The sequence below is a fragment of the Kogia breviceps genome, chromosome 12 (assembly GCF_026419965.1).
Source record: "Kogia breviceps isolate mKogBre1 chromosome 12, mKogBre1 haplotype 1, whole genome shotgun sequence".
In the NCBI taxonomy this organism is placed as follows: domain Eukaryota; kingdom Metazoa; phylum Chordata; class Mammalia; order Artiodactyla; family Physeteridae; genus Kogia; species Kogia breviceps.
The window spans coordinates 22,105,201-22,124,701 of NC_081321.1; the positions used below are offsets into that span (position 1 = coordinate 22,105,201).

Sequence of the window (19,501 nt, forward strand, 5' to 3'; positions counted from 1 at the left end):
AATCTTTTTAATACTGAATACTGGATTAAGTGGGACAGAGGGAGCATGTAGATCTATCAATGAAAACTCTCAGAAACTCATCTGAAGTTTCTAGCAGAAAGAAATGAGACACAAAATGATACAAAGATAATTGTATGTATTCAGTTTAAGAAACACTTATTAAATTCTTTCTTCTAATCATAGACACTGTGCTAGGTTGCAGGATATACAATGATAAAGAAGTAGACTAAAACATATACAAATGACTTGGAACAGAACTCGCTTGTATGTAGTTGACTTACTGTATAATAAATCAGTGATCTAGTAAAAAAAGAAAAAAAAAAGATATACAACTGAGAAGTGGTCCTTGACTTGGTGGTCTAGTAGATAGGTAAACAAATATGTGTAAGAAAGCATCAGATTTCCTATAATAGAAATCTGTTTGCTATGCACACAAAGAAGATGGTGGATAGGAAAAAAGGGTGTAGAAGAGGTGACATTCATGCTCAATATTGAAACTGTTCATTAATCACTTGAGCCTGCATTTACTGGAGAACTGATTGTTAGGATTCCTTGCTGACATATTCCACCTCCAGTACAGAGCAGAGATGACTACAGGCTATAATGTCCAAAATGTTAAAGTTCAGAACGTTAAAGAATGCCTGTTATACAATGAACATGAATATTCCAGAGATTTATGCTCAAATTCCCAGGTTACTTGTCTGTCTTTCTTACTAGACTGCTAACTCCTTGAAGGCAAAGATCTTGAGTGTATCCTGTGCACTCCTGGATTGTCCCAACTTGGCTCAGTAGGGACAGTAAAAAATTGTTCTGTAAATTGTTAAATAGATGTTCCCCAAATCCCTCCCATGTCAAAAATGGAAAAATCTTTAACAAATGTCCTGGTAATTGTTTTTCTTTCACATCTATGCACAGTCTGAAATGGACGAAAAAATCTATGTAACCATGCCTGCTTTCAAATAAAATGGTCAGTTTTGTCATTCTCTCTTTTCTTTAGGAGAAATTATTTGAAGGTTTGGAAAAAAGGGGGTGTCTTGGTGGCTGAAAATTGATTCTCTCTTAAACAGAGATGGCATCTACAAATTGCTGTGATCTGGAGATGAAGACAAGAACATACGTAATTCTAGAGCAGAACTCTTTGGCTGAAGTCATACAGCAGTGGTCTGGAAAGGCTCTGGGCTTGGGTGCATACTGGTGCTTTGAGAATTCCGATACGTCAAGAGGAGATGGAGCAGTTGTCTAGTCCACTGTTTCTTGAGCACACGTCAGCATTTAACTCAGTTCCTGTATTTAGGGAACTCTGCTTGGAGGTGGTGAAGAGGATTGTTCCTCTTCTCTGGAACAATCCTACAAAGTCCCGGATGGCAGTGCCAACTTGGGGACGGTTTGATTTGCATGGATTAGGCATAGAAAAAGGGCCTGTCATTCAAGGGGAATTAGAAGATGTAACCACCAGGAAGTAGCGCCTGAGTCAACCTCTTTCCCAGGACAGCGAGCGCTCCGAAGACCACTAGAGCCAGGGCTGGCGGGCCTCTTTAGATGGGGCCCGTGGGCTCGGCCTCAGCATAGGCACACGTGACGCGCGTGTGGGCGTTGACTGACAGGCGCGGCCTTGGGCGGGCATTGGCGGAAATCAACTTCCGGGGGCAGAGGTGCTGGAAGCCGGGTGGTACGTGGTACGTGGGCTACCCCAACTCGTGTAGCCGGGCCCTGGTTCCCCGTGTCTGGGTCGCGCCCGGGTGCACGCGTGCGGGGCTGTGTGCTGGGGGTGGCTCACCTGGCGGCGTGGGGGAGCGGCGCGGCGGCGGCGGCGGCGAGAGCCGGGGCGCAGGTAAACGGACGCTCGCTTTTCGGGCCTGGGTCTGGGGCCGGGGCCGCGCGAGGCCGACCGAGCGCCCGGAGGCGGCCTGGGCGCGGGCAGGGAGCGCGGCCGGGCTTCCGCCGGGCCTGGCCCCGGCAGGTCGTTCGCGGTGCCCGAGAGTCAGGGGGCGTGACCTGCCTCCCTTGGCGGGTGGTGCCGACCCGTGCTTGCCCTCGCCGACAGGTTTCGGCCCCTGCGCTTTGCAGAATAGAATGTTTTCGAAAGCCTACGCACAAGTACACGTGACTGTTGTGTCACCGAAGCTCCCACTGAACGTTGACTTTGATCCTTGCCGAGTTTTCACCGATTGCGCCTGGTTTATGTTTCCCCTTCGACTTGGCCAAGTACACCAGGGTAAAAGCTCTACAACGGCCGTCAGTGACATTTCCTTGCCGTTACTTTGGGCCATAGGTTGCAATAAAAGTGGCGTTTAGGGGTGAAAGCAGCAGCCGGTAACTTTCCTAGTGGTGAGGCATCCTTCATCCTGTGAATTGCGCCCCCTCTCTCCTCAAAGATGTTTCTTCCATCTTCCCTTGTTGAGTAGTGCGGAGCAAAGCTTTGGACATGAAACCTATTTTTGTCGTCTCTTGAAGGAGTGGGAGCTCTATTAAAAGCAGCGCTGAGTGGGTTTTTTTTTTTTTTTTTTTTTTGGTAGGATGATGTTGCTGCTGCTACTCTCACTTGCTTCCCTGATGAGAGTTGGGGCAGAGGCTGATTTCCTGGAGGGTAAAGTTGTGGCCACAGCTATAGGTGATTCAGCAGCACCTTAAGAATTCCGGCTCTTTTCCTCCCCCCCACCCCCGAACTGTGCAGATACTGATGCCCACCTTACTCTCCAAATATTTATCTGGGAGGTAGTTGGATGATGGCTTTTGGACGCAGTTTGGATGTTGCATGGTACTAGAGATTGGGGTGGACTGACGTTTCATCTTGTCACTGGGGTGGGCTAACATTTCACCCCACAATTTAAGACAAAATACCCAGAATATTTAGTTGGGTGGGGTGACAGCGAGTGGCAATAAATTCGCGTTGTTCTCTGCCATCAGAGAGCTGAACACTTCATATCATTTACCTTCTGCTACAATTTCTGTTGCATTAAGGGGATTCGCTGTACTGTACCTGTAAGGTTAATGCAGCGGGGAGATGCCAGGGGAAGTGCACCTGTATGGTGCTGGCTAGCCAGTAAATTGTGTGGTAGAGAATTGCCCTGGTTACAAAGTTTGGTATCCTCCAGGCTGGCTAGGAGGTTGTTCCGTGGGCTGGGAAATCTTATTATGAACAGGTTTCCTAGCAACAGTACAAGCCAAATGGAATAAACATAAAGAAAACAAAGTGATGAAAGTTACAATTTATCTCTTAACTTTTATTAAATGGAAAAATGTATCTTATTGGAGGGATCAGCTCAAACCTTCTGAGAGCTTTCTGTTTATTTTAATCATCTTGATACTTAATAACGACAAAAAGAAACTTCAGAAAGTCATCCCAGAGAGACAGCTTTTTTTTTGGTGGCAGTTAAAAAAAAAAAGAAGAAGAAGAAAAGAAAGATGGTTACCAAGTAGCTGGTCTGAAGCTTAAATGGACAAATAGGAATTTGCCTAGTTAAAGGCATTTTATCTTGCACCCCTAGCTATAGACGTAAGATTTGTAAAGTACATAGGATTGTTATGAAAGAAGAAAACTATTTGAAGGTTTATTATCTTGCCCTTCATAGCAGAATTTGGGGTGGAAGTACATTAGGGTGGATGATGGGACTCTTTTAATCAATAAATTGGAAAGGGCATGCTTAGGTGAGTTGTTTCCAAATTTTAGTTTGTAATCGCTGTGCCTCCTTTATCAGTCTGTTACTTGTGACTTTTGGCCTTTCTTGAAAATCATCAAATTTTGTTATTTTCTGTCTAAACAATGAGAACAATAAAAAAAGGCAACTCTCTTTAGAGTAACTCTTTGTATCAATGTGTTTCTTCTTATTTACTACTGATAAATTAATATTTTGATTTCCAGTATTTCTGATTTTTTTGTTTCCCCACTGTTTCTCCCCCACCCAAATACCCATTTAGCTGGGTTTAGCTCATTTAATTTGATGCATATTTTCCAAAAGGGCATGGCCTGTGTCTTTTAAAATGTGGGTTTATTGAGGTATACTTTACAAGTAAAAGTTGTTTAAAAAAGTTATTTAAATTCTAACAAATGCATAATAGTCATGTAACCACTACCGCAATCTAGACAAAGAACATTTCTGTCATTCCAAAAAGTTCCCTCATTGCTCCTTTGTAGTTTGTTTTCTCCCCTCAGCAGTAGATCTGGCCCCAGTGATTTGTTCACTGTTCCTATAGCTTTGTCTTCTCTGGAATGTCATATAAATGGACTCCTACAGTGTATAAAACTTGTTTTCTGGTTTCTTTCATGTAATGCTTTTGTGATTCATCCATTTTGGTGCATGTATCAGTGCTTTGTTCTTTTTTTTTGACGAGTGCTATTTCATTGTATGGCTATATCACAATTTTTTATCTATTCACCAGTTGGACATTTAGGTTGTGTCCAGTTTTTGGCATTTAGGAATGAAGCTGCTGTAAACATTCATTACAGTTCTTTGTACATTCATCTACCGGTCTTTGTGTAGAAATATGCTTTCATTTCTTTTTGTTAAATATCTAGGAGTAGGATTCTTTGATCATGTGGTAAATGTTTGTTTAACTTCATAAGAAATTACCAAACTATTTTCCAAGATAGCTGTTTCATTTTACATCCTTACCAGCAATGTTTGATGGTTCCATTTACTCCACATCCTGGTCAGTATTTGTCATTTTACTTTTAATCTTAGCTATTCTAATAGGTATTTAGTGCTATCTCATTGATGTTTTAATTTAAATTTTCCTATCGACTAATATGTTGAGCATCTTTTCATGTGCTCATTTGCTATCTGTATGTCTTTGGTGAAGTTATCTGTTCAAATCTTTGGTCTGTTTTCTTAGTTAGTTGAAGAGTTTTGTTATAGTCTGGATACAATTCCTTTATCATATATATTCACAAATATTTTCTTTCAGTCTGTGCTTTGTCTTTTTAGTTTCTTAACAGTATCTTTCAAAGAGCTGAAGTTATAAATTTTGAAGAAGTCCAGTTTATCATTTTTTTCTTTTATGATTTGTGCTTTTGCGTCCTATCTAGAAAATTTTGACTAACCCAAAGATATAAAGATTTTTTTAAAAAACTGTTTTCTTCTAGAACTTTTATAGTTTTAGATTTTACCTTTAGGTCTGTGATCTATTTTGATCAATTTTTTCTTCATTTTTGTATGTGGTGCAAGATATGGGTCAAAGTTCTTTTTCTCTCTCCCTTTCTTTTTTTGTGTATTGACACCCAGTTTGTCCAGTACCACTTATTGAAAGGACTATCTTTACTATCCTTTCTTCAGTAAATTTTCTTGGCACCTTTGTCAAAAATCAGTTGACTCTGTATGTGTAGATCTGTTCCTGGACTCTCAATTCTCTTCCATTGTTCTATGTGTCTCTCCTTTGGCCCGAACTACAATGTCTTCATTAATGTAAATTTTTAAAATATAAATTTATTTATTTATTATTTATTTTTGGCTGCATTGGGTCTTCATTGCTGCACACGGGCTTTCTCTAGTTGCAGCAAGAGGGGGTTATGTGTGGGCTTTTCATCGCAGTGGCTTCTCATTGCAGAGCATGGGCTCTAAGCATGCGAGCTTCAGTAGTTGGTGGCACGCAGGCTCAGTAGTTGTGGCACACGGGCTTAGTTGCTCCACAGCATATGGGATCTTCCTGGACCAGGACTCGAACCCGTGTCCCCCTGCATTGGAAGGTGGATTCTTAACCCCTGCACTACCAGGGAAGTCCCTATTAATGTAATTTTATAGTATGTCTTGAAGTTAGGAAGTCTGAGTCTTCCAGCTTACTTTTTTGTGTGTGTTTGTTTTGGGTATCCTAGCTCCTTTTCTTTCCATGTACATTTTTAGAATCAGCCTATTCTATAAAAAAGCATCCTGGGATTTTGACTGTGGATGCACTGAAGTTATAGTTTTATATGGAGAGAATTGATACCTTAATGTTGTTAAGATGTTAATAAAGTCTTTGATTTTTCTCATTAACCTTTTAAAGCTTTCAGCATAATAATTTTGCACATACTTGTGCAAAATGTTATATTTATGTCTAAGTGCTTCATGTTATTTGGTGCTGTTGTAAATGGTAATTTAAAAAATATTTCAGTTTCCAATTATTTATATAAACAATTGATATTTTATATTGACCTTGAATTATCAACCTTGTTAATAAATTCAATTACCCTAGTAGCTTTTGTAGACTCATTGGGATTTTCTATGTAGACAATCTTGTCTGCCAGTAGAGACAGTTTTAGTTCATATTTTCCTATTTGCTTTCTATTTCATTTATTTCATTTTCTTGTCTTATTACACTGGCTAGGACCTTCAGTGTGATGTTAAACAGAACAAGTAAGAGCTGACATCCTTGCCTTGTTTCTCTTCTTAGTGGGGAAGGCATGTAATCTTTTACCATTAAGTAGTTAGCTATAGGTTTTTTTGTAAGTAAGTTCTCATCAGATTGAGGAAGTTTTCTTTAGCTTCTTGTTCACTGAGAGTTTTTTAAAAATCATAAATGAATACTGTATTCTTTTGATTGTGGAAATCATAGTTGATTATAGTAGAAAATTGAGAAATAATCCTATAAAGAGAAGAGTTAATCCATTTCCATTAATATGAGATAATTCCTGCTATATTTTGCTGGCTTTTTTTTTTGCAAACAATTAAAAAACAAAATTGTAAATATTGTCTTACAGTTTTTTCTTTTTGCTAGGCTTACACTGAGTGCTTACTACATCATGAATTTTTGGAGAACTTGATTTGTATGTTCTTGATTTGCAGTTAGGATAGTTGTTTTCCTCAGAATTAATATTAAATCTTTGTGGATAACTCTGATAAAATTTTTTTAATTGACTTCTAAAAAAGTGGTTATTACTCATAGTGTATGAAAATTTTCAGATTCTTAATATACACTGCCTCTTTGTTTTATTTTATGTTCCTAGAATTTGTCCTCCAGACTATGTATTTGTAAAAAACTTTAGAGCAAAATGTGGCAGTCAGTATCACTGACTTTCTGTGCATCACTTTATGGTAGAATCCTAGAATTTCAGAAATTCAGTTCCTTAGATTTTATCCAGTTTAAATCATTTATTTTATAGGTTTAGCATGTGGAATAACTAAATGGCTTTTCCATCCACATTATTATTTTGCTGTCAGTGATCTAGAGAGAATTCCTGATGTATTTTATGTAAGGTAAAATACTCATGTTTTTCTTTTGATAAGGATTGTAGAAATCTTTGTGTCCAGCATCATGCAGAAACCCTTGATGTATGTTGTTTTATTGAATTCCAACCAGAACCTTTTGAGGTAGGTAGTATTTTTCCCATTTCATAGATGAGGAAACTGAGTCTCAGACAAGTGAGCAAACTTATTTATGGTTGTATTAACACTGAGTGGTAGAGCTGGAGTTTGATCACAAGTCTTCTTGAATCTGCTTTTATTTGTAGGCTACAATGCCAATATAGAGTTCATATGAGCATTTTGTATGTAGTCTGCTTACTCTGGATCTGTCTTCTAATTTTAATTCTTAGAATAAACTCATTAAGCAATTTAATAAATCAACATGAGATAGTATCAGTTAATTCTAAAATATTTACCCAAATTTCTGTCCTTTTATATTGTCTAATTTTAAATTGTTTTAGGTATTTCTTGACCTGTATCCTCTTCCCTTCCCTGTCAAATCCCCAGTAACTGGTACGAAAACTGTTGTTAGCTATATGCTGTAGAGCTTTACTTAAAGAATTAGACATACATTTATTGTCACTAGCAGAGAATACAATAATTTTTAAATTTTGAAATTAGAAGATTTTTTAGAAGTTACAGATTTAATAGATGAAGATCAGAAATAATGTTAGCTCCTTTAAAATGCAGCATGTTATAATTCTAGTAAACCTTTTTACCTTAGAAGGGTATGAACATTTTGGTATTTATGTAATACAGTTGAACACATATACTCATATAGATTACCTATATCAGTGAAATAAGCCCTGTTTTGTGAAGTGTGGAATCACTTTTTCCTGGTATTCAGAGAAGACTGACTTTCTTCTCCCTTTGCCAGCCTTGCTAACATAGACCATGTGCATCTCCTACCAAAAGTAGGCATAGATAATGAAGAGGCCAGCCAAATTGCCTTTTATTTTGTGTTCCATCTTGTGGTGAAAGAGGGTCTACATGATCATTTCAAGATGCTTTACTGTTGTATTTTAAGAATTCAGAACATCTGCAACTGTAGTAAAGACAGTGCTGCAATATTATGCAAGATGCATTCATCTATAACTATGCTTCACTGATAGGGGCTTATATGAATATTACTAAAAAACTACATTTTGGATGAATGAAAATCAGATTTTTGACTGACTTACAGACTTTTATAAAATGGATGCTCCAAACCTTGGGTTGTTTTTAGTATACCATTCTGCATATTGATTATGAAATATTCACTTATCCTTGATACATTACTGGTGTGCAATATTTTACTTGTGTCTTTGAATCTAAGGCATGTCGTGTAGTCAATACCTAGTTGGATCATGCTTTTTATTCATTCTGCAAATTTCTGCCTTTTGATTAGAGTGTTTAACCTCTGTGTATTTAATATAATTGCTGATACTTGTTGAGTCTCTTGGATGTGTAGGTTAATGTTTTTCATCAAATTTGTGAAAATTGCTAGCATTCTTTCTTTTATTTATTTATTTTAAAATTTGTTTATTTTATTCCTTTTGGTTGCATTGGGTCTTTGTTGCTGTGCCTGGGCTTTCTCTAGTTGTGGTGAGCAGGGGCTACTCTTTGTTGTGGTGCGCAGGCTTTTCATTGTGGTGACTTCTCTTCTCGGGGAGCATGGGCTCTAGGAGCGTGGGCTTCAGTAGTTGTGACACGTGGGCTCAATAGTTGTGACTTGCGGGCTCTAGAGCACAGGCTCAGTAGTTGTGGCACACAGGCTTAGTTGCTCTGCGGCATGTGGGATCTTCCCAGACCGGGGCTTAAACCCGTGTCCCCTGCATTGGAAGGCGGATTCTTAACCACTGCACCACCAGGGAAGCCCCTCTAGCATTATTTCTTGAAGTAGTTATTCTGCCCCTTTCTTTCTCTCCTCTTTTTCTGGAACTCGCATTATGCTTATGCATGTGTTGGTATTACTGATGGTTATCCACAGGTTTTGATACTTTGTTTATTTTCTTTATTCTTTTTTCTTTCTGTTCCTCAAACTGGGTAATCTCAATTGACCTATTTTCAGATTCACTGATTCTTTCTTCTGTCAGCTCAGAATTTGCTGTTGAGGCCTTCTAGTGAATTTTTTATTTCAGTCAGTGTACTTTTCAACTCCAGATTTTATATATTTTATTTTTATAATTCCTATCTTTTCATTAGTACTCTATATTTTATGAGACTGTTATTATACTTTAGTTATTTAGGCATAGTTTCCTTTAGTGATATGAGACTATATGTTTGAACATATTTAAAGTAGTTGATTTTAATGTCTTTAAGTCTAATGTCTGAGTTTCCTCATGAGCAAATTTTTATTGACTGCTGTTTTTCCCCTCTGTGTGTGGGCTATACTTTCTTGTTTCTTTGCATGTCTCATAATTTTTGTTGAAAACTAGATATTTATAAATATATGTGTGTGTGTGTGTGTGTGTGTATATATATATATATATATATATATATATATTTTTTTTTTTTTTTTTTTTTTTTTTTTTGCTGTACGTGGGCCTCTTCACTGTTGTGGCCTCTCCCATTGCGGAGCGCAGGCTCTGGACGCGCAGGCCCAACGGCCATGGCTCACGGGCCCAGCCGCTCCACGGCATGTGGGATCTTCCCGGACCGGGGCATGAACCCATGTCCCCTGCATCGGCAGGCGGACTCTCAACCACTGTGCCACCGGGGAAGCCCTATATATATATATATTTTTTTAAAATATATTTTATATGTAACATGGCAACTCTGGAAATCAGAAATTCCTCTCCTCCCCAGGATTTTTTATTGTTGCTGTTTTTATTGCTATTTTTGCTGTCTTGTTTAGTGACTTGGTGAATTCTTTATGTAAACTCTATATTCTTTGTCATGTGTGGCCACTTGGAATTATTAGCTGTTATATTATGCCAGTTCATCTTATATAATTGGGTCAATTTACATAGAGGAAATCTTTAGTTAGGGCTTGTGAATTATGATTAAAAAGTTCATTGATTATCAAAATGATTACCAAAAGTAAGAAAACATTTATTGACTGCTTACTGTGTGCTATGCCTGAACATATTACTTGGTTGATGGGATTATCAGACAACCAGAAGCCCAGGTTTTTTTTTTTTTTTTAATTTGGTGAAAATCTCTAGACTTGTACTTGTGGGGTTTTAATGCCTTAGTAATCAAAGGTAGCTGGACTTATTTTCTCCCTAGCATATATCTCGCTGGCTTAGCATCTTGTCATCTTGTACTACCTGAGAGTCATAATTGAGAATATTATTTTTAGCTCTGTAGAAGAGATTGGGATGATTCAAACAGTTAATAAGAACATGGGGTTAAAATGTAGAAATACTTATACACAACTAATGGAACTTAAGTAAATAAGACTTACTGTGTCAGTGCCATCACCTAATAGCTAGCTTTTTTTGGATTTGGTTATATGTTTACCCAGTAGAGAAATAATGTCAGTTGACATTTCTGTAGGATCCTGGCACTATGGCATATAAAAAAGTTGGGAGTGCTTGGATTGCCTTGTGGGAAAACTTTAGATTTTTAGCTAATGGCTTAGTTAATCTTCATAATAGTGCAGAGGAAAAGTCTTTCAAATATTGCTCAGAAGCAGTCAGATTTGTCAGGAATGTACCCAATAATAGAAGAAGGAGTACTTTGTGTGCTTCAGATACGCTTTTTTCTTTTCGTTTCCCCACATGCACATTTAACTATGTTTTGGATGAATTAGAGTCTGTATGTGTTAGAAATCTTTTATAGATAAAATTGGTAGTCAGTTACTTATTATGTATGGAAGTGAAAACAAAATAAATGACAGGTTAGGATCAGATGAAAAAATTGATCCTGCTGAGGATACTGGTACTTTACTTCAGGAAGAACTGAAAATTAGTGGTTAAGACAGTTTTATATTATCTTAGAAAAATGTGAGCAAGCAAGTCCTTTATGTGTTTCTCTGGTAAACAAGTCTGTTTCCTGTTAAAGGGCACTATTAGCAGATGAAGACCTTTGATAGGTGCATAAACAAGGATTTAATAACTGTCAGAGTAAGTTAATGAAAGTAAAATAATGGACAGCTGAACTATGGTGAGAAGCAAAATTCAGTTCAGTAGAAATCTATATTTCAGGTTCCTATACTAGGCACTGGAGGATACAGAAGTAAATGTCACTTGGTTTTCAAGGACCTCCCAGTCAAGTAGGTGAGAGTTATATAAACTGATACATTATAGGGAGAGCACTGATTGGGAAGGAATGGGATCCTGAAAGTTAGGAGTGTGTGGGAAGAGATGAAGCTAGAGACATTGAGCCCCTGAATTTTGATGAGTAAATTTTTGCCAGTGGGAGCATCCTTCCCACCCTCAGTGGTAGTGGCCTCTCTACCCACAGTGGTAGCTACTTCCTCACTCCCAGTGGGAGTAGCCTCTCCACCCGTGTCTGAGATCTGAGGGGATTAATTCTGCATTAATGCCAGCCCCTGAGGCAGTTGCCAGGCAAGACAATGCTGATCTCCTCAGGACCTGCCCCCAACACTTTTCTTTGCTTCTAGATCTATGACTAGATTGAAAGCCCAGCAGGCTTCTAAAGGTGAGGTACAAAGTGTGACTCATGGGGAAATGTACTATACTCCAAAAGAACTACTTGAACTTTCTAATTTATACAGACAAATCCAGGGAACATGTGTGGGAATGGAAACTGAAGGTGCAGCATAATCATGAAAAGAACATAAAGTTGGACCAGGCAGAATTTATTGATATGGGCTCGCTAAGCAGAGATTCTGCATTTAGTGTGGTTGTTTGGCTGAAATATGGACCAAAAGGTGGCTCACAGCGAGTGAGCTGGAAATGCTGGGCCTACCTGTCTTGGTTTACTGTAGAGGAAGGGAGTCAAAGGCTTAGGGAGATTGGAATGTTAGAGTGGATTTGTCATTTAGGAAGTGCTCACCCAAACTGGGAGGGTGCAGAAGACATAGCTTTCACCAGTATTATGAGAGATAAATCGTGAGGGGAGCCCTGGCATCCTTGAAGAGCTCTGTGATTGCTTCAGTAGGCATGCGGTCACTGAACTGGGAAACCTAAATGCAATGGGAGTAAATGAATTCCAGGGTGGCAGGGACCGATTAATGACATCCATCTGTCAAAGGCAAGGTGAGTGTGGTTTGGGCAGCAGAGTCAAAGCGGCAATTAGAATAGTCTGATTTAGGCACAACAATGGTGTTGGCTAGTTGATCATGGTGTTCCTAGAAGTGAAATAGATAGGAAGCCTACTAAATTCTTACTTGATCAGTATAAGCAGAAAAGTTCTAGGTCAAGTGAACAGAAGTCTAGCCTGAATCAGAAGAAACAAAGAGTCATGACCCATCAATCAATTCTGAGACTTGAATTTTTACAGACCTAGAGCCCCTTGAATGAAGAGAGGGCAGGGTTCCCTTGAGGAAGGACCCTGGTACATTGCCAAAATTTACTGTCAGTCTTTCTGTCAGCCCTTCCTAAAGGGTTCTGTGGCCTTTCATCATGGTAATTGTGCATTGGGGAAAAGGAAATAATCACACCTTTCAAGGACTGCTGGATACTGGCTCTGAATTGACCCTAGTTCCATGAGACCCAAGTTGTCCCTTTGGTCCATCGTCAGAATAGGGGCTTATGGAGGTCAGGTAATCAATGAAGTTTCAGCTGAGGTCTGTCTCACGTGGGCCCAGTGGGTCCTCAAATCCATCCTGTAGTTATATCTCCAGTTCCAGAATGCATAATTGGAATAGAGTCAGCAGCTATCACAGTCCCCTCATTGGTTATCTGACCAGTGGAGTGAAGGTGATTATGGTGAGAAAGGTCAAATGGGAGCCACTAGAATTGCTTCAACCTAAGAAAGAGTAAACCAAAAGCAATACCTCATATCTAGGGGGATTGCAGATATTAGTGCCACCGTCAAGCACATGAAACATGCAGGGTTGGTGATTCCCACCACTTCTGCATTCATCTGATCTGTTTGGCCTGTGCAGAAGACAGATGGATCTTGGAGAATGACAGTGGATTATCATAAGCTTAACCAGGTGGTGATTCCAATTGCAGCTGCTGTACCATATATAGTTTTATTGCTTGAGTAGATTAACACATCCCCTGATGACTTGTATGCAGCTATTGGTCTGGCAGATGCTTTTGTCTCCATCTCTGTCAGCAAGGTCCAACTGAAATAGTTTGCTTTCAGCTGGCAAGGCCAGCAGTACACCTTCACTGTCCTACCTCAGGGGTAGGGCTCTGCAGCCCTACGTCATAATTTAGTTTGTGTGGATCTGTATCACTTTTCTCTTTCACAAGATATCACACTGGTCCATTAAATTGAGGACATTATGTTGATTGGACCTAGTGAGCAAGAAGCAGCAACCTCTCTAGACTTAGTAGTAAGACATTTTAGTGTCAGAGAGTAGGAAACAAATCTGATAAAAGTTAAGGGGTCTTCTACCTCAGTGAAATTTCTGGGGGTCTAGCAGTGTGAGGTATCTTGAGATATCCCTTCTAAGGTTAAGACAAGGATAAGTAAGTTGTTGCATCTGGGCTTTCCTGCAACCAAGAAAGAGACACAACATCTAGTGGGTCTCTTTGGATTTTAGAGACAACGTATTCCTCATTTGGGGTGTGTTACACTGGCACATTTATTGAGTGACTCAAAAAGCTGCTAGTTTTGAGTGGGACCCAGAATAAGAGAAGACTCTGTCACAGGTCCAGGCTGCTGTGCAAGCTGCTTTGTCACTTGGGCCATATGTTCCAACAGATCTAGCGGTCCTTGAAGTGTCAGTGGCAGATAGGGATGGTGTTTGGAGCTTTTGGCAGGTTCCTTTAGGAGAATCAGAGTGTAGGCCCTTAGGATTTTTGACCAAAGCCCTGCCATCCTCTGTGGATAACTTTGCCTCTTGAGAAGCAGCTGTTGGCCTACACTTGGGCCTTAGAGACTGATTGCATAACCATGGGCCACCAAGTTACCATGTGACCTTAGCTGCCCATCATGAAGTGAGTGTTATCTGACCCACCAAGCCATAAAGTTGGGCACGTGACACAGCAGCCCTCCATCATCAAGTGGAAGCGGTATATATCTGATCAGGCCCGAGCAGGCCCTGGAGGCACAGATAAGTTGAAGAAGTGGCCCAAATGTCCATGGGCCCTACTCTGCTACAGTGTCTTCTTTTTCCAGACTGCACCTGTGGCCTCATGGGAAGTTTGCTAAGATCAGTTCACAGAAGAGAAGACTCAGGCCTGTTATATAGATGGTTTTGCATGATATGCAGGCAGCACCGGAAAGTGAATGGCTGCAGCCCTACAGCCCCTTTCTGGGACATCCCTGAAGGATTGTGGTGAACGGAAATCCTCCCAGTGGGCAGAACCTCAGGCAGTGCACCTGGCTGTTCACTTTGCTTGGAAGGTCAAATGGCCAGACATACAGTTGTATACTGCTTCATGGCTTATGACCAATCATTTGGCTGGATGGTTAGGGACTTGGGAGAAACATGGTTGGAAAATTGGTGACAAGGAAATTTGAGGAAAAGGTGTGGATAGATCTCTTTGAATGGGCAAAAAATGTGAAGATATTTGTGTACCATGTGAATGCTCACTAAAGAGTGATCTCAGCAGAGGAAGATTTTAATAATCAAGTGGATAGGATGACTCACTCATTCTGTGGATACCAGTCAGCTTCTTTCCCCTGTCACCCCGTCATTGCCTTGTGGGCTCATAAGCAAAGTGGCCATGCTGGCAGCGATGGAGGTTACACATAGGCTAAGCAATAGACTTCCACTCATCAAGGCCAACCTGGCTATGGCCACTGCTGAGTGCCCAATCTGTCATCCGCAGAGACTAACACTGAATCCTTGATATAGCACCATTCTTTGGGGTGATTAGCCAGCTAAGTGGAGGCAGGTTGGTTATACTAAACTGCTCCCATAATTGAAGTGGCAGCGAATTATTCTTACTGCAGTAGATGTTTACTTTGGATATGGACTTGCCTTCCCTACGTGCAGTGCTTCTGCCAAAACTGTCATCTCTGGACTTATGGAATGCCTCATTCACCACACAGTATTCCACATAGCATTTCTTCTGATCAAGGAACTCGCTTCACAGCAAGAGAAGTGCAGCAGTGGGCCCATGTTCATGGAATTTATTGGTCTTACCTTGTTTCCCGCCATCCTGAAGCAGCTGGCTTGACAGAATGGTGGAATGGTCTTTTGAAGACTAAGTTATGGTACCAGCAAGGTGTCAGTATCTTGCAGGACTGGTGCAAGGTTCTCCTCAAGGTTGTATATACTTTGAATTAGCCTACAGTATATGGTGCTGTTCCTTCCATAGCCTGGGTCACAGGTTCAAGAATCAAGGGGTGGAAATGGGAGTGGCACCATTCACTATCACCCCTAGTGAGCCACTAGCAAAATTTTGGTTCCTGTTTCTATGACTTTCTGCTCTGCCGGCCTATAGGTCTTAGTTCCAAAGGGAGGAATGCTTCCACCAGAAGACACAATGATCCCACTGAATTGGAAATTAAGACTACTGCCCAGCCACTTTGGACTCCTCATGCCTCTGAATCAACAGGCAAAGAAGGAAGTTGCTGTGCTGGCTGGGGTGACTGATCCTGACAACCAAGGGGATATTGGAATACTATTCCACAATGGAGGTAAGGAAGAGTGTGTCTGAAGTGCAGGAGATTGTTTTAGGGCGTCTCAATATTATCATGCCCTGTGATTAAAGTCAATGGAAAACTAAAACTACCTAATTGAGGGAGGACTACTGATGGCCCAGACCCCTCAGGAATGAGGGTTTGGGTCACTCCACCAGGTAAAGAACCATGACCAGCTGAAGTGCTTGCTCAAGACAAAAGGAATACAGAGTGGGTAATGGAAGAAGGCAGTTATAAATACCAGCTACAACCATTTGACCAGTTACAGAAATGAGGACAGTTACAGTAATAGTCATGAGTATTTCTTCCTTATTTTGCTATGAATATGTGTGTGTGTGTGTGTGTGTGTGTGTGTGCGCACTCATGTGTGTATGGCAATATATATGTAAACTATCTTTGCTTTTTTTCCTCTCTTAACCACTTATCGTGTAACATAAAATGCATTAGGTGTATATAGTATTTTAAGTATTAATTTTACAGCATAGTATTTAAATTTTGGGATATCAAGGAGAAGAGTAAATATCACTCAAGGACTTTACCTCCTCTTCTGGAGAAGAGGTTAGTGTGTTTCCAGTTGTACACAGGATAGCTATATCACATTTTATGACCTTGGTATAAAAGAATTATGTTCTTATTTGGAGATTAAGTATGGTTTAAGAGATGAGTATGGGTGCCAAGTTGACAAGGGATAGACTTGTGATGGTTAATTTTAGGACCGTGGGGTGCCCAGATAGTTGATCAAACTTTATTCTGAAGGTGTTTGTGAGATTAGCATTTGAATTACTAGACAGAGTAAAGCAGATTGCCCTCGTCCAATCATTTGAAGACCTGAATAGAACAAAAAACTGAATAAGAGGGAACTTCTGCCTGATTGCTTGACTGGGACATTGGTCTTCTCCTGCACTTGGACTGGGACTTTTTGGATGCAGACTGGAACTGCACCATGCGTTCTTCTGGGTTTCCAGCCTTGCCAACTGCAGATCGTGGGACTTCTTAGCCTCCATAATCTTACAAGCCAGTTCCTATTAATCTAGTTCTCTCTCTCTCTCTCTCTCTCTCTCTCTCTCTGTCTCTTTATAGGTATATACGTGTGTGTATATATGTATATACATATATATGTACATATATAAAATATAAAATTATAAAAATTATATACTATTATAAAAATAATAGTTACAAAGCTAATCAAAACAGTACAGTACTGGCACAAAAACAGAAATATAGATAAGTGGGACAGGTTAGAAAGCCCAGAAATAAACCCACACACCTGTGGTCAATTAATCTACAACAAAGGAGGCAAGAATATACAAGAAAAGACAGTCTCTTCATTAAGTGGTGCTGGGAAAACTGGACAACTGCATGTAAAAGAATGAAATTAGAACATTTTTTAACACTATATACAAAAATAAACTCAAAATGGATTAAAGACCTAAATGTAAGGCTTGATACTATAAAACAGAGGAAAACGTAGGCAGAACACTCTTTGACATAAATTGCAGTAGTATCTTTTTGGATCCACCTCCAAAAAGTAATGAAAATAAAAACAAAAATAAACAAATGGAACCTAATTAAACTCAGAAGCTTTTGTACAGCAAAGAAAACCATAAGCAAAACGAAAAGACAACCCACATAATGGGAGAAAATATTGCAAATGATGCAACTGACAAGGGATTAATCTCCAAAATACACAAACAGATCATGAAGCTTAATATCAAAAAAAAAAAAACAATCAAAAATTGGGCAGAAGACCTAATAGACATTTCTCCGAAGGAGATATACATATGGCCAAAAAGCACATGGAAAGATGCTCAACATTGCTAATTATTAGAGAAATTCAAATCAAAACTACAATGAAGTATCACCTCACATGGGTCAGAATGGCCATCATCAAAAAGTCTACAAATAGTAAATGCTGGAGAGGTGTGGAGAAAAGGGAACCCTCCTACACTGTTGGTGGGAATGTAAATTGTATAACCACTGTGGAGAACAGTATGGAGCTTCCTTAAAAAGCTAAAAATAGAACTACCATATGATCCAGCAATCCCACTCCTGGACATATATCCAGAGGAAACCATAATTTGAAAAGATACATGCACCCCAGTGCTCGTTGCAGCACTATTTACAATTGCTAATACGTGGGAGCAGCCTAAATGTCCATCAACAGAGGAATGGATAAAGAAGATGTGGTACAGGCTTCCCTGGTGGCGCAGTGGTTGAAAATCTGCCTACCAGTGCAGGGGACACAGGTTCGAGCCCTGGTCTGGGAAGATCCCACATGCCGTGGAGCAACTAGGCCTGTGAGCCACAACTACTGAGCCTGAGTGTCTGGAGCTTGTGCTCCACACAAGAGAGGCCGCGACAGTGAGAGGCCTGTGCACCGCAATGAAGAGTGACCCCTGCTTGCGCAACTAGGAAAGCCCTTGCACAGAAACGAAGACCCAAGACAGTCAAAAATAAATAAATAAATTTGTTAAGAAAAAAAAAGATGTGGTACATATATGCAATGGGATATTATTCAGCCATAAAAAAGGAATGAAATAATGCCATTTGTAGCAATATGGATGGCCTAGAGATTATCATACTAAGTGAAGTAAGTCAGACAGAGAAAGACAAATATGATATCACATGTTAGGAATCTAAAAAAAAATGATACAAGTGAACTTATTTACAAAACAGAAACTGACTCACAGACTTCAAAAACAAACTTCTGATTACCAAAGGGGAAAGGTTGGGCAGGGAGGGATAAATTAGGAGTTTGGGATTAACATATACACACTACTATATATAAAATAGATAATCAACAAGGACCTGCTGTATAACACAGGGAACTCTACTCAATATTCTGTAACAACCTATATGGGAAAGAATCTGAAAAAGAATGGATGTATGTATATGTATAAGTGAATCACTTTGCTGTACACCTGAGACTAGCACAACATTGTAAATCAACTATACTCCAATATATAATAACAAATTAAAAATGTATCTAAATATTAAAAATAAATGTATATAAATATTAAAAATAAAATATATTATTATAAAAATAATTATATATATAATTATTTTTTGTACAGCTGATCCTTGAAAAATATGGGGGTTGGGTGCTGAACCTTGCATAGTCTATCTGACTGTAGTTTTCTAGTTGGCCTGTTGTATCTGTGGTTCTGCATCCATGGCTTCTACCAACCACAAATCATGTAGTATTGCAGTAAGTATTTATTTGAAAAAAATTTGCATATAAGCGGACCCATGCAGTTCAAACCCGTGTTGTTCAGGGGTCAACTGCGTTTATCTAGAGGACCCTGACTAATACACTCACCATAGAAATAAAAAATTAATTGACTATTTCCACTTCCAGTACAACAAACAGGGTGTCTTTGGCAAGGTGGAATGTCAAATATGGAGCTAATAAAAATTTTTAAAGAATACATGGTCATCTTACCACTGTATGAAGAAGAGTGGCCTTGCAGTTTGCTTCATAAATTGCTTTCATTCCTTACTGTATTCCAAATCTCACATGATAAAGAGATGACTATGAGATACTGAGTTCTAGTATAAGGATAATTTATAGTAAAACCCTTAGAAATCATGGCTAAGATTCCAGAATTAATTAATCTCAGACACAGTCAAACAGTGTACCTGTATCACCAAGTATATTGACATTTAACAACAGTCTATAATGATTA

General features: G+C 39.4%; 1 protein-coding gene across 8 annotated transcripts in view; it reads left to right on the forward strand.

The window, feature by feature from the left end:
* The first annotated feature begins 1,628 nt into the window (after positions 1-1,628).
* Positions 1,629-19,501, forward strand: part of CCDC91 (coiled-coil domain containing 91) — a 376,162-nt gene continuing 358,289 nt past the window's right edge. For 2 of the 8 annotated variants that reach the window (XM_067008952.1, XM_067008953.1), the window contains exons 1-2: positions 1,649-1,831; positions 15,617-15,812. In XM_067008952.1, coding sequence (XP_066865053.1) covers positions 15,638-15,812 — 175 coding nt within the window. In that variant the 5' untranslated portion in view covers positions 1,649-1,831; positions 15,617-15,637. Of the gene's footprint in view, positions 1,832-15,616; positions 15,813-19,501 lie in introns of all 8 variants that reach the window. The other 6 variants (XM_067008954.1, XM_067008955.1, XM_059081562.2 and 3 more) reach the window with 6 other exon arrangements.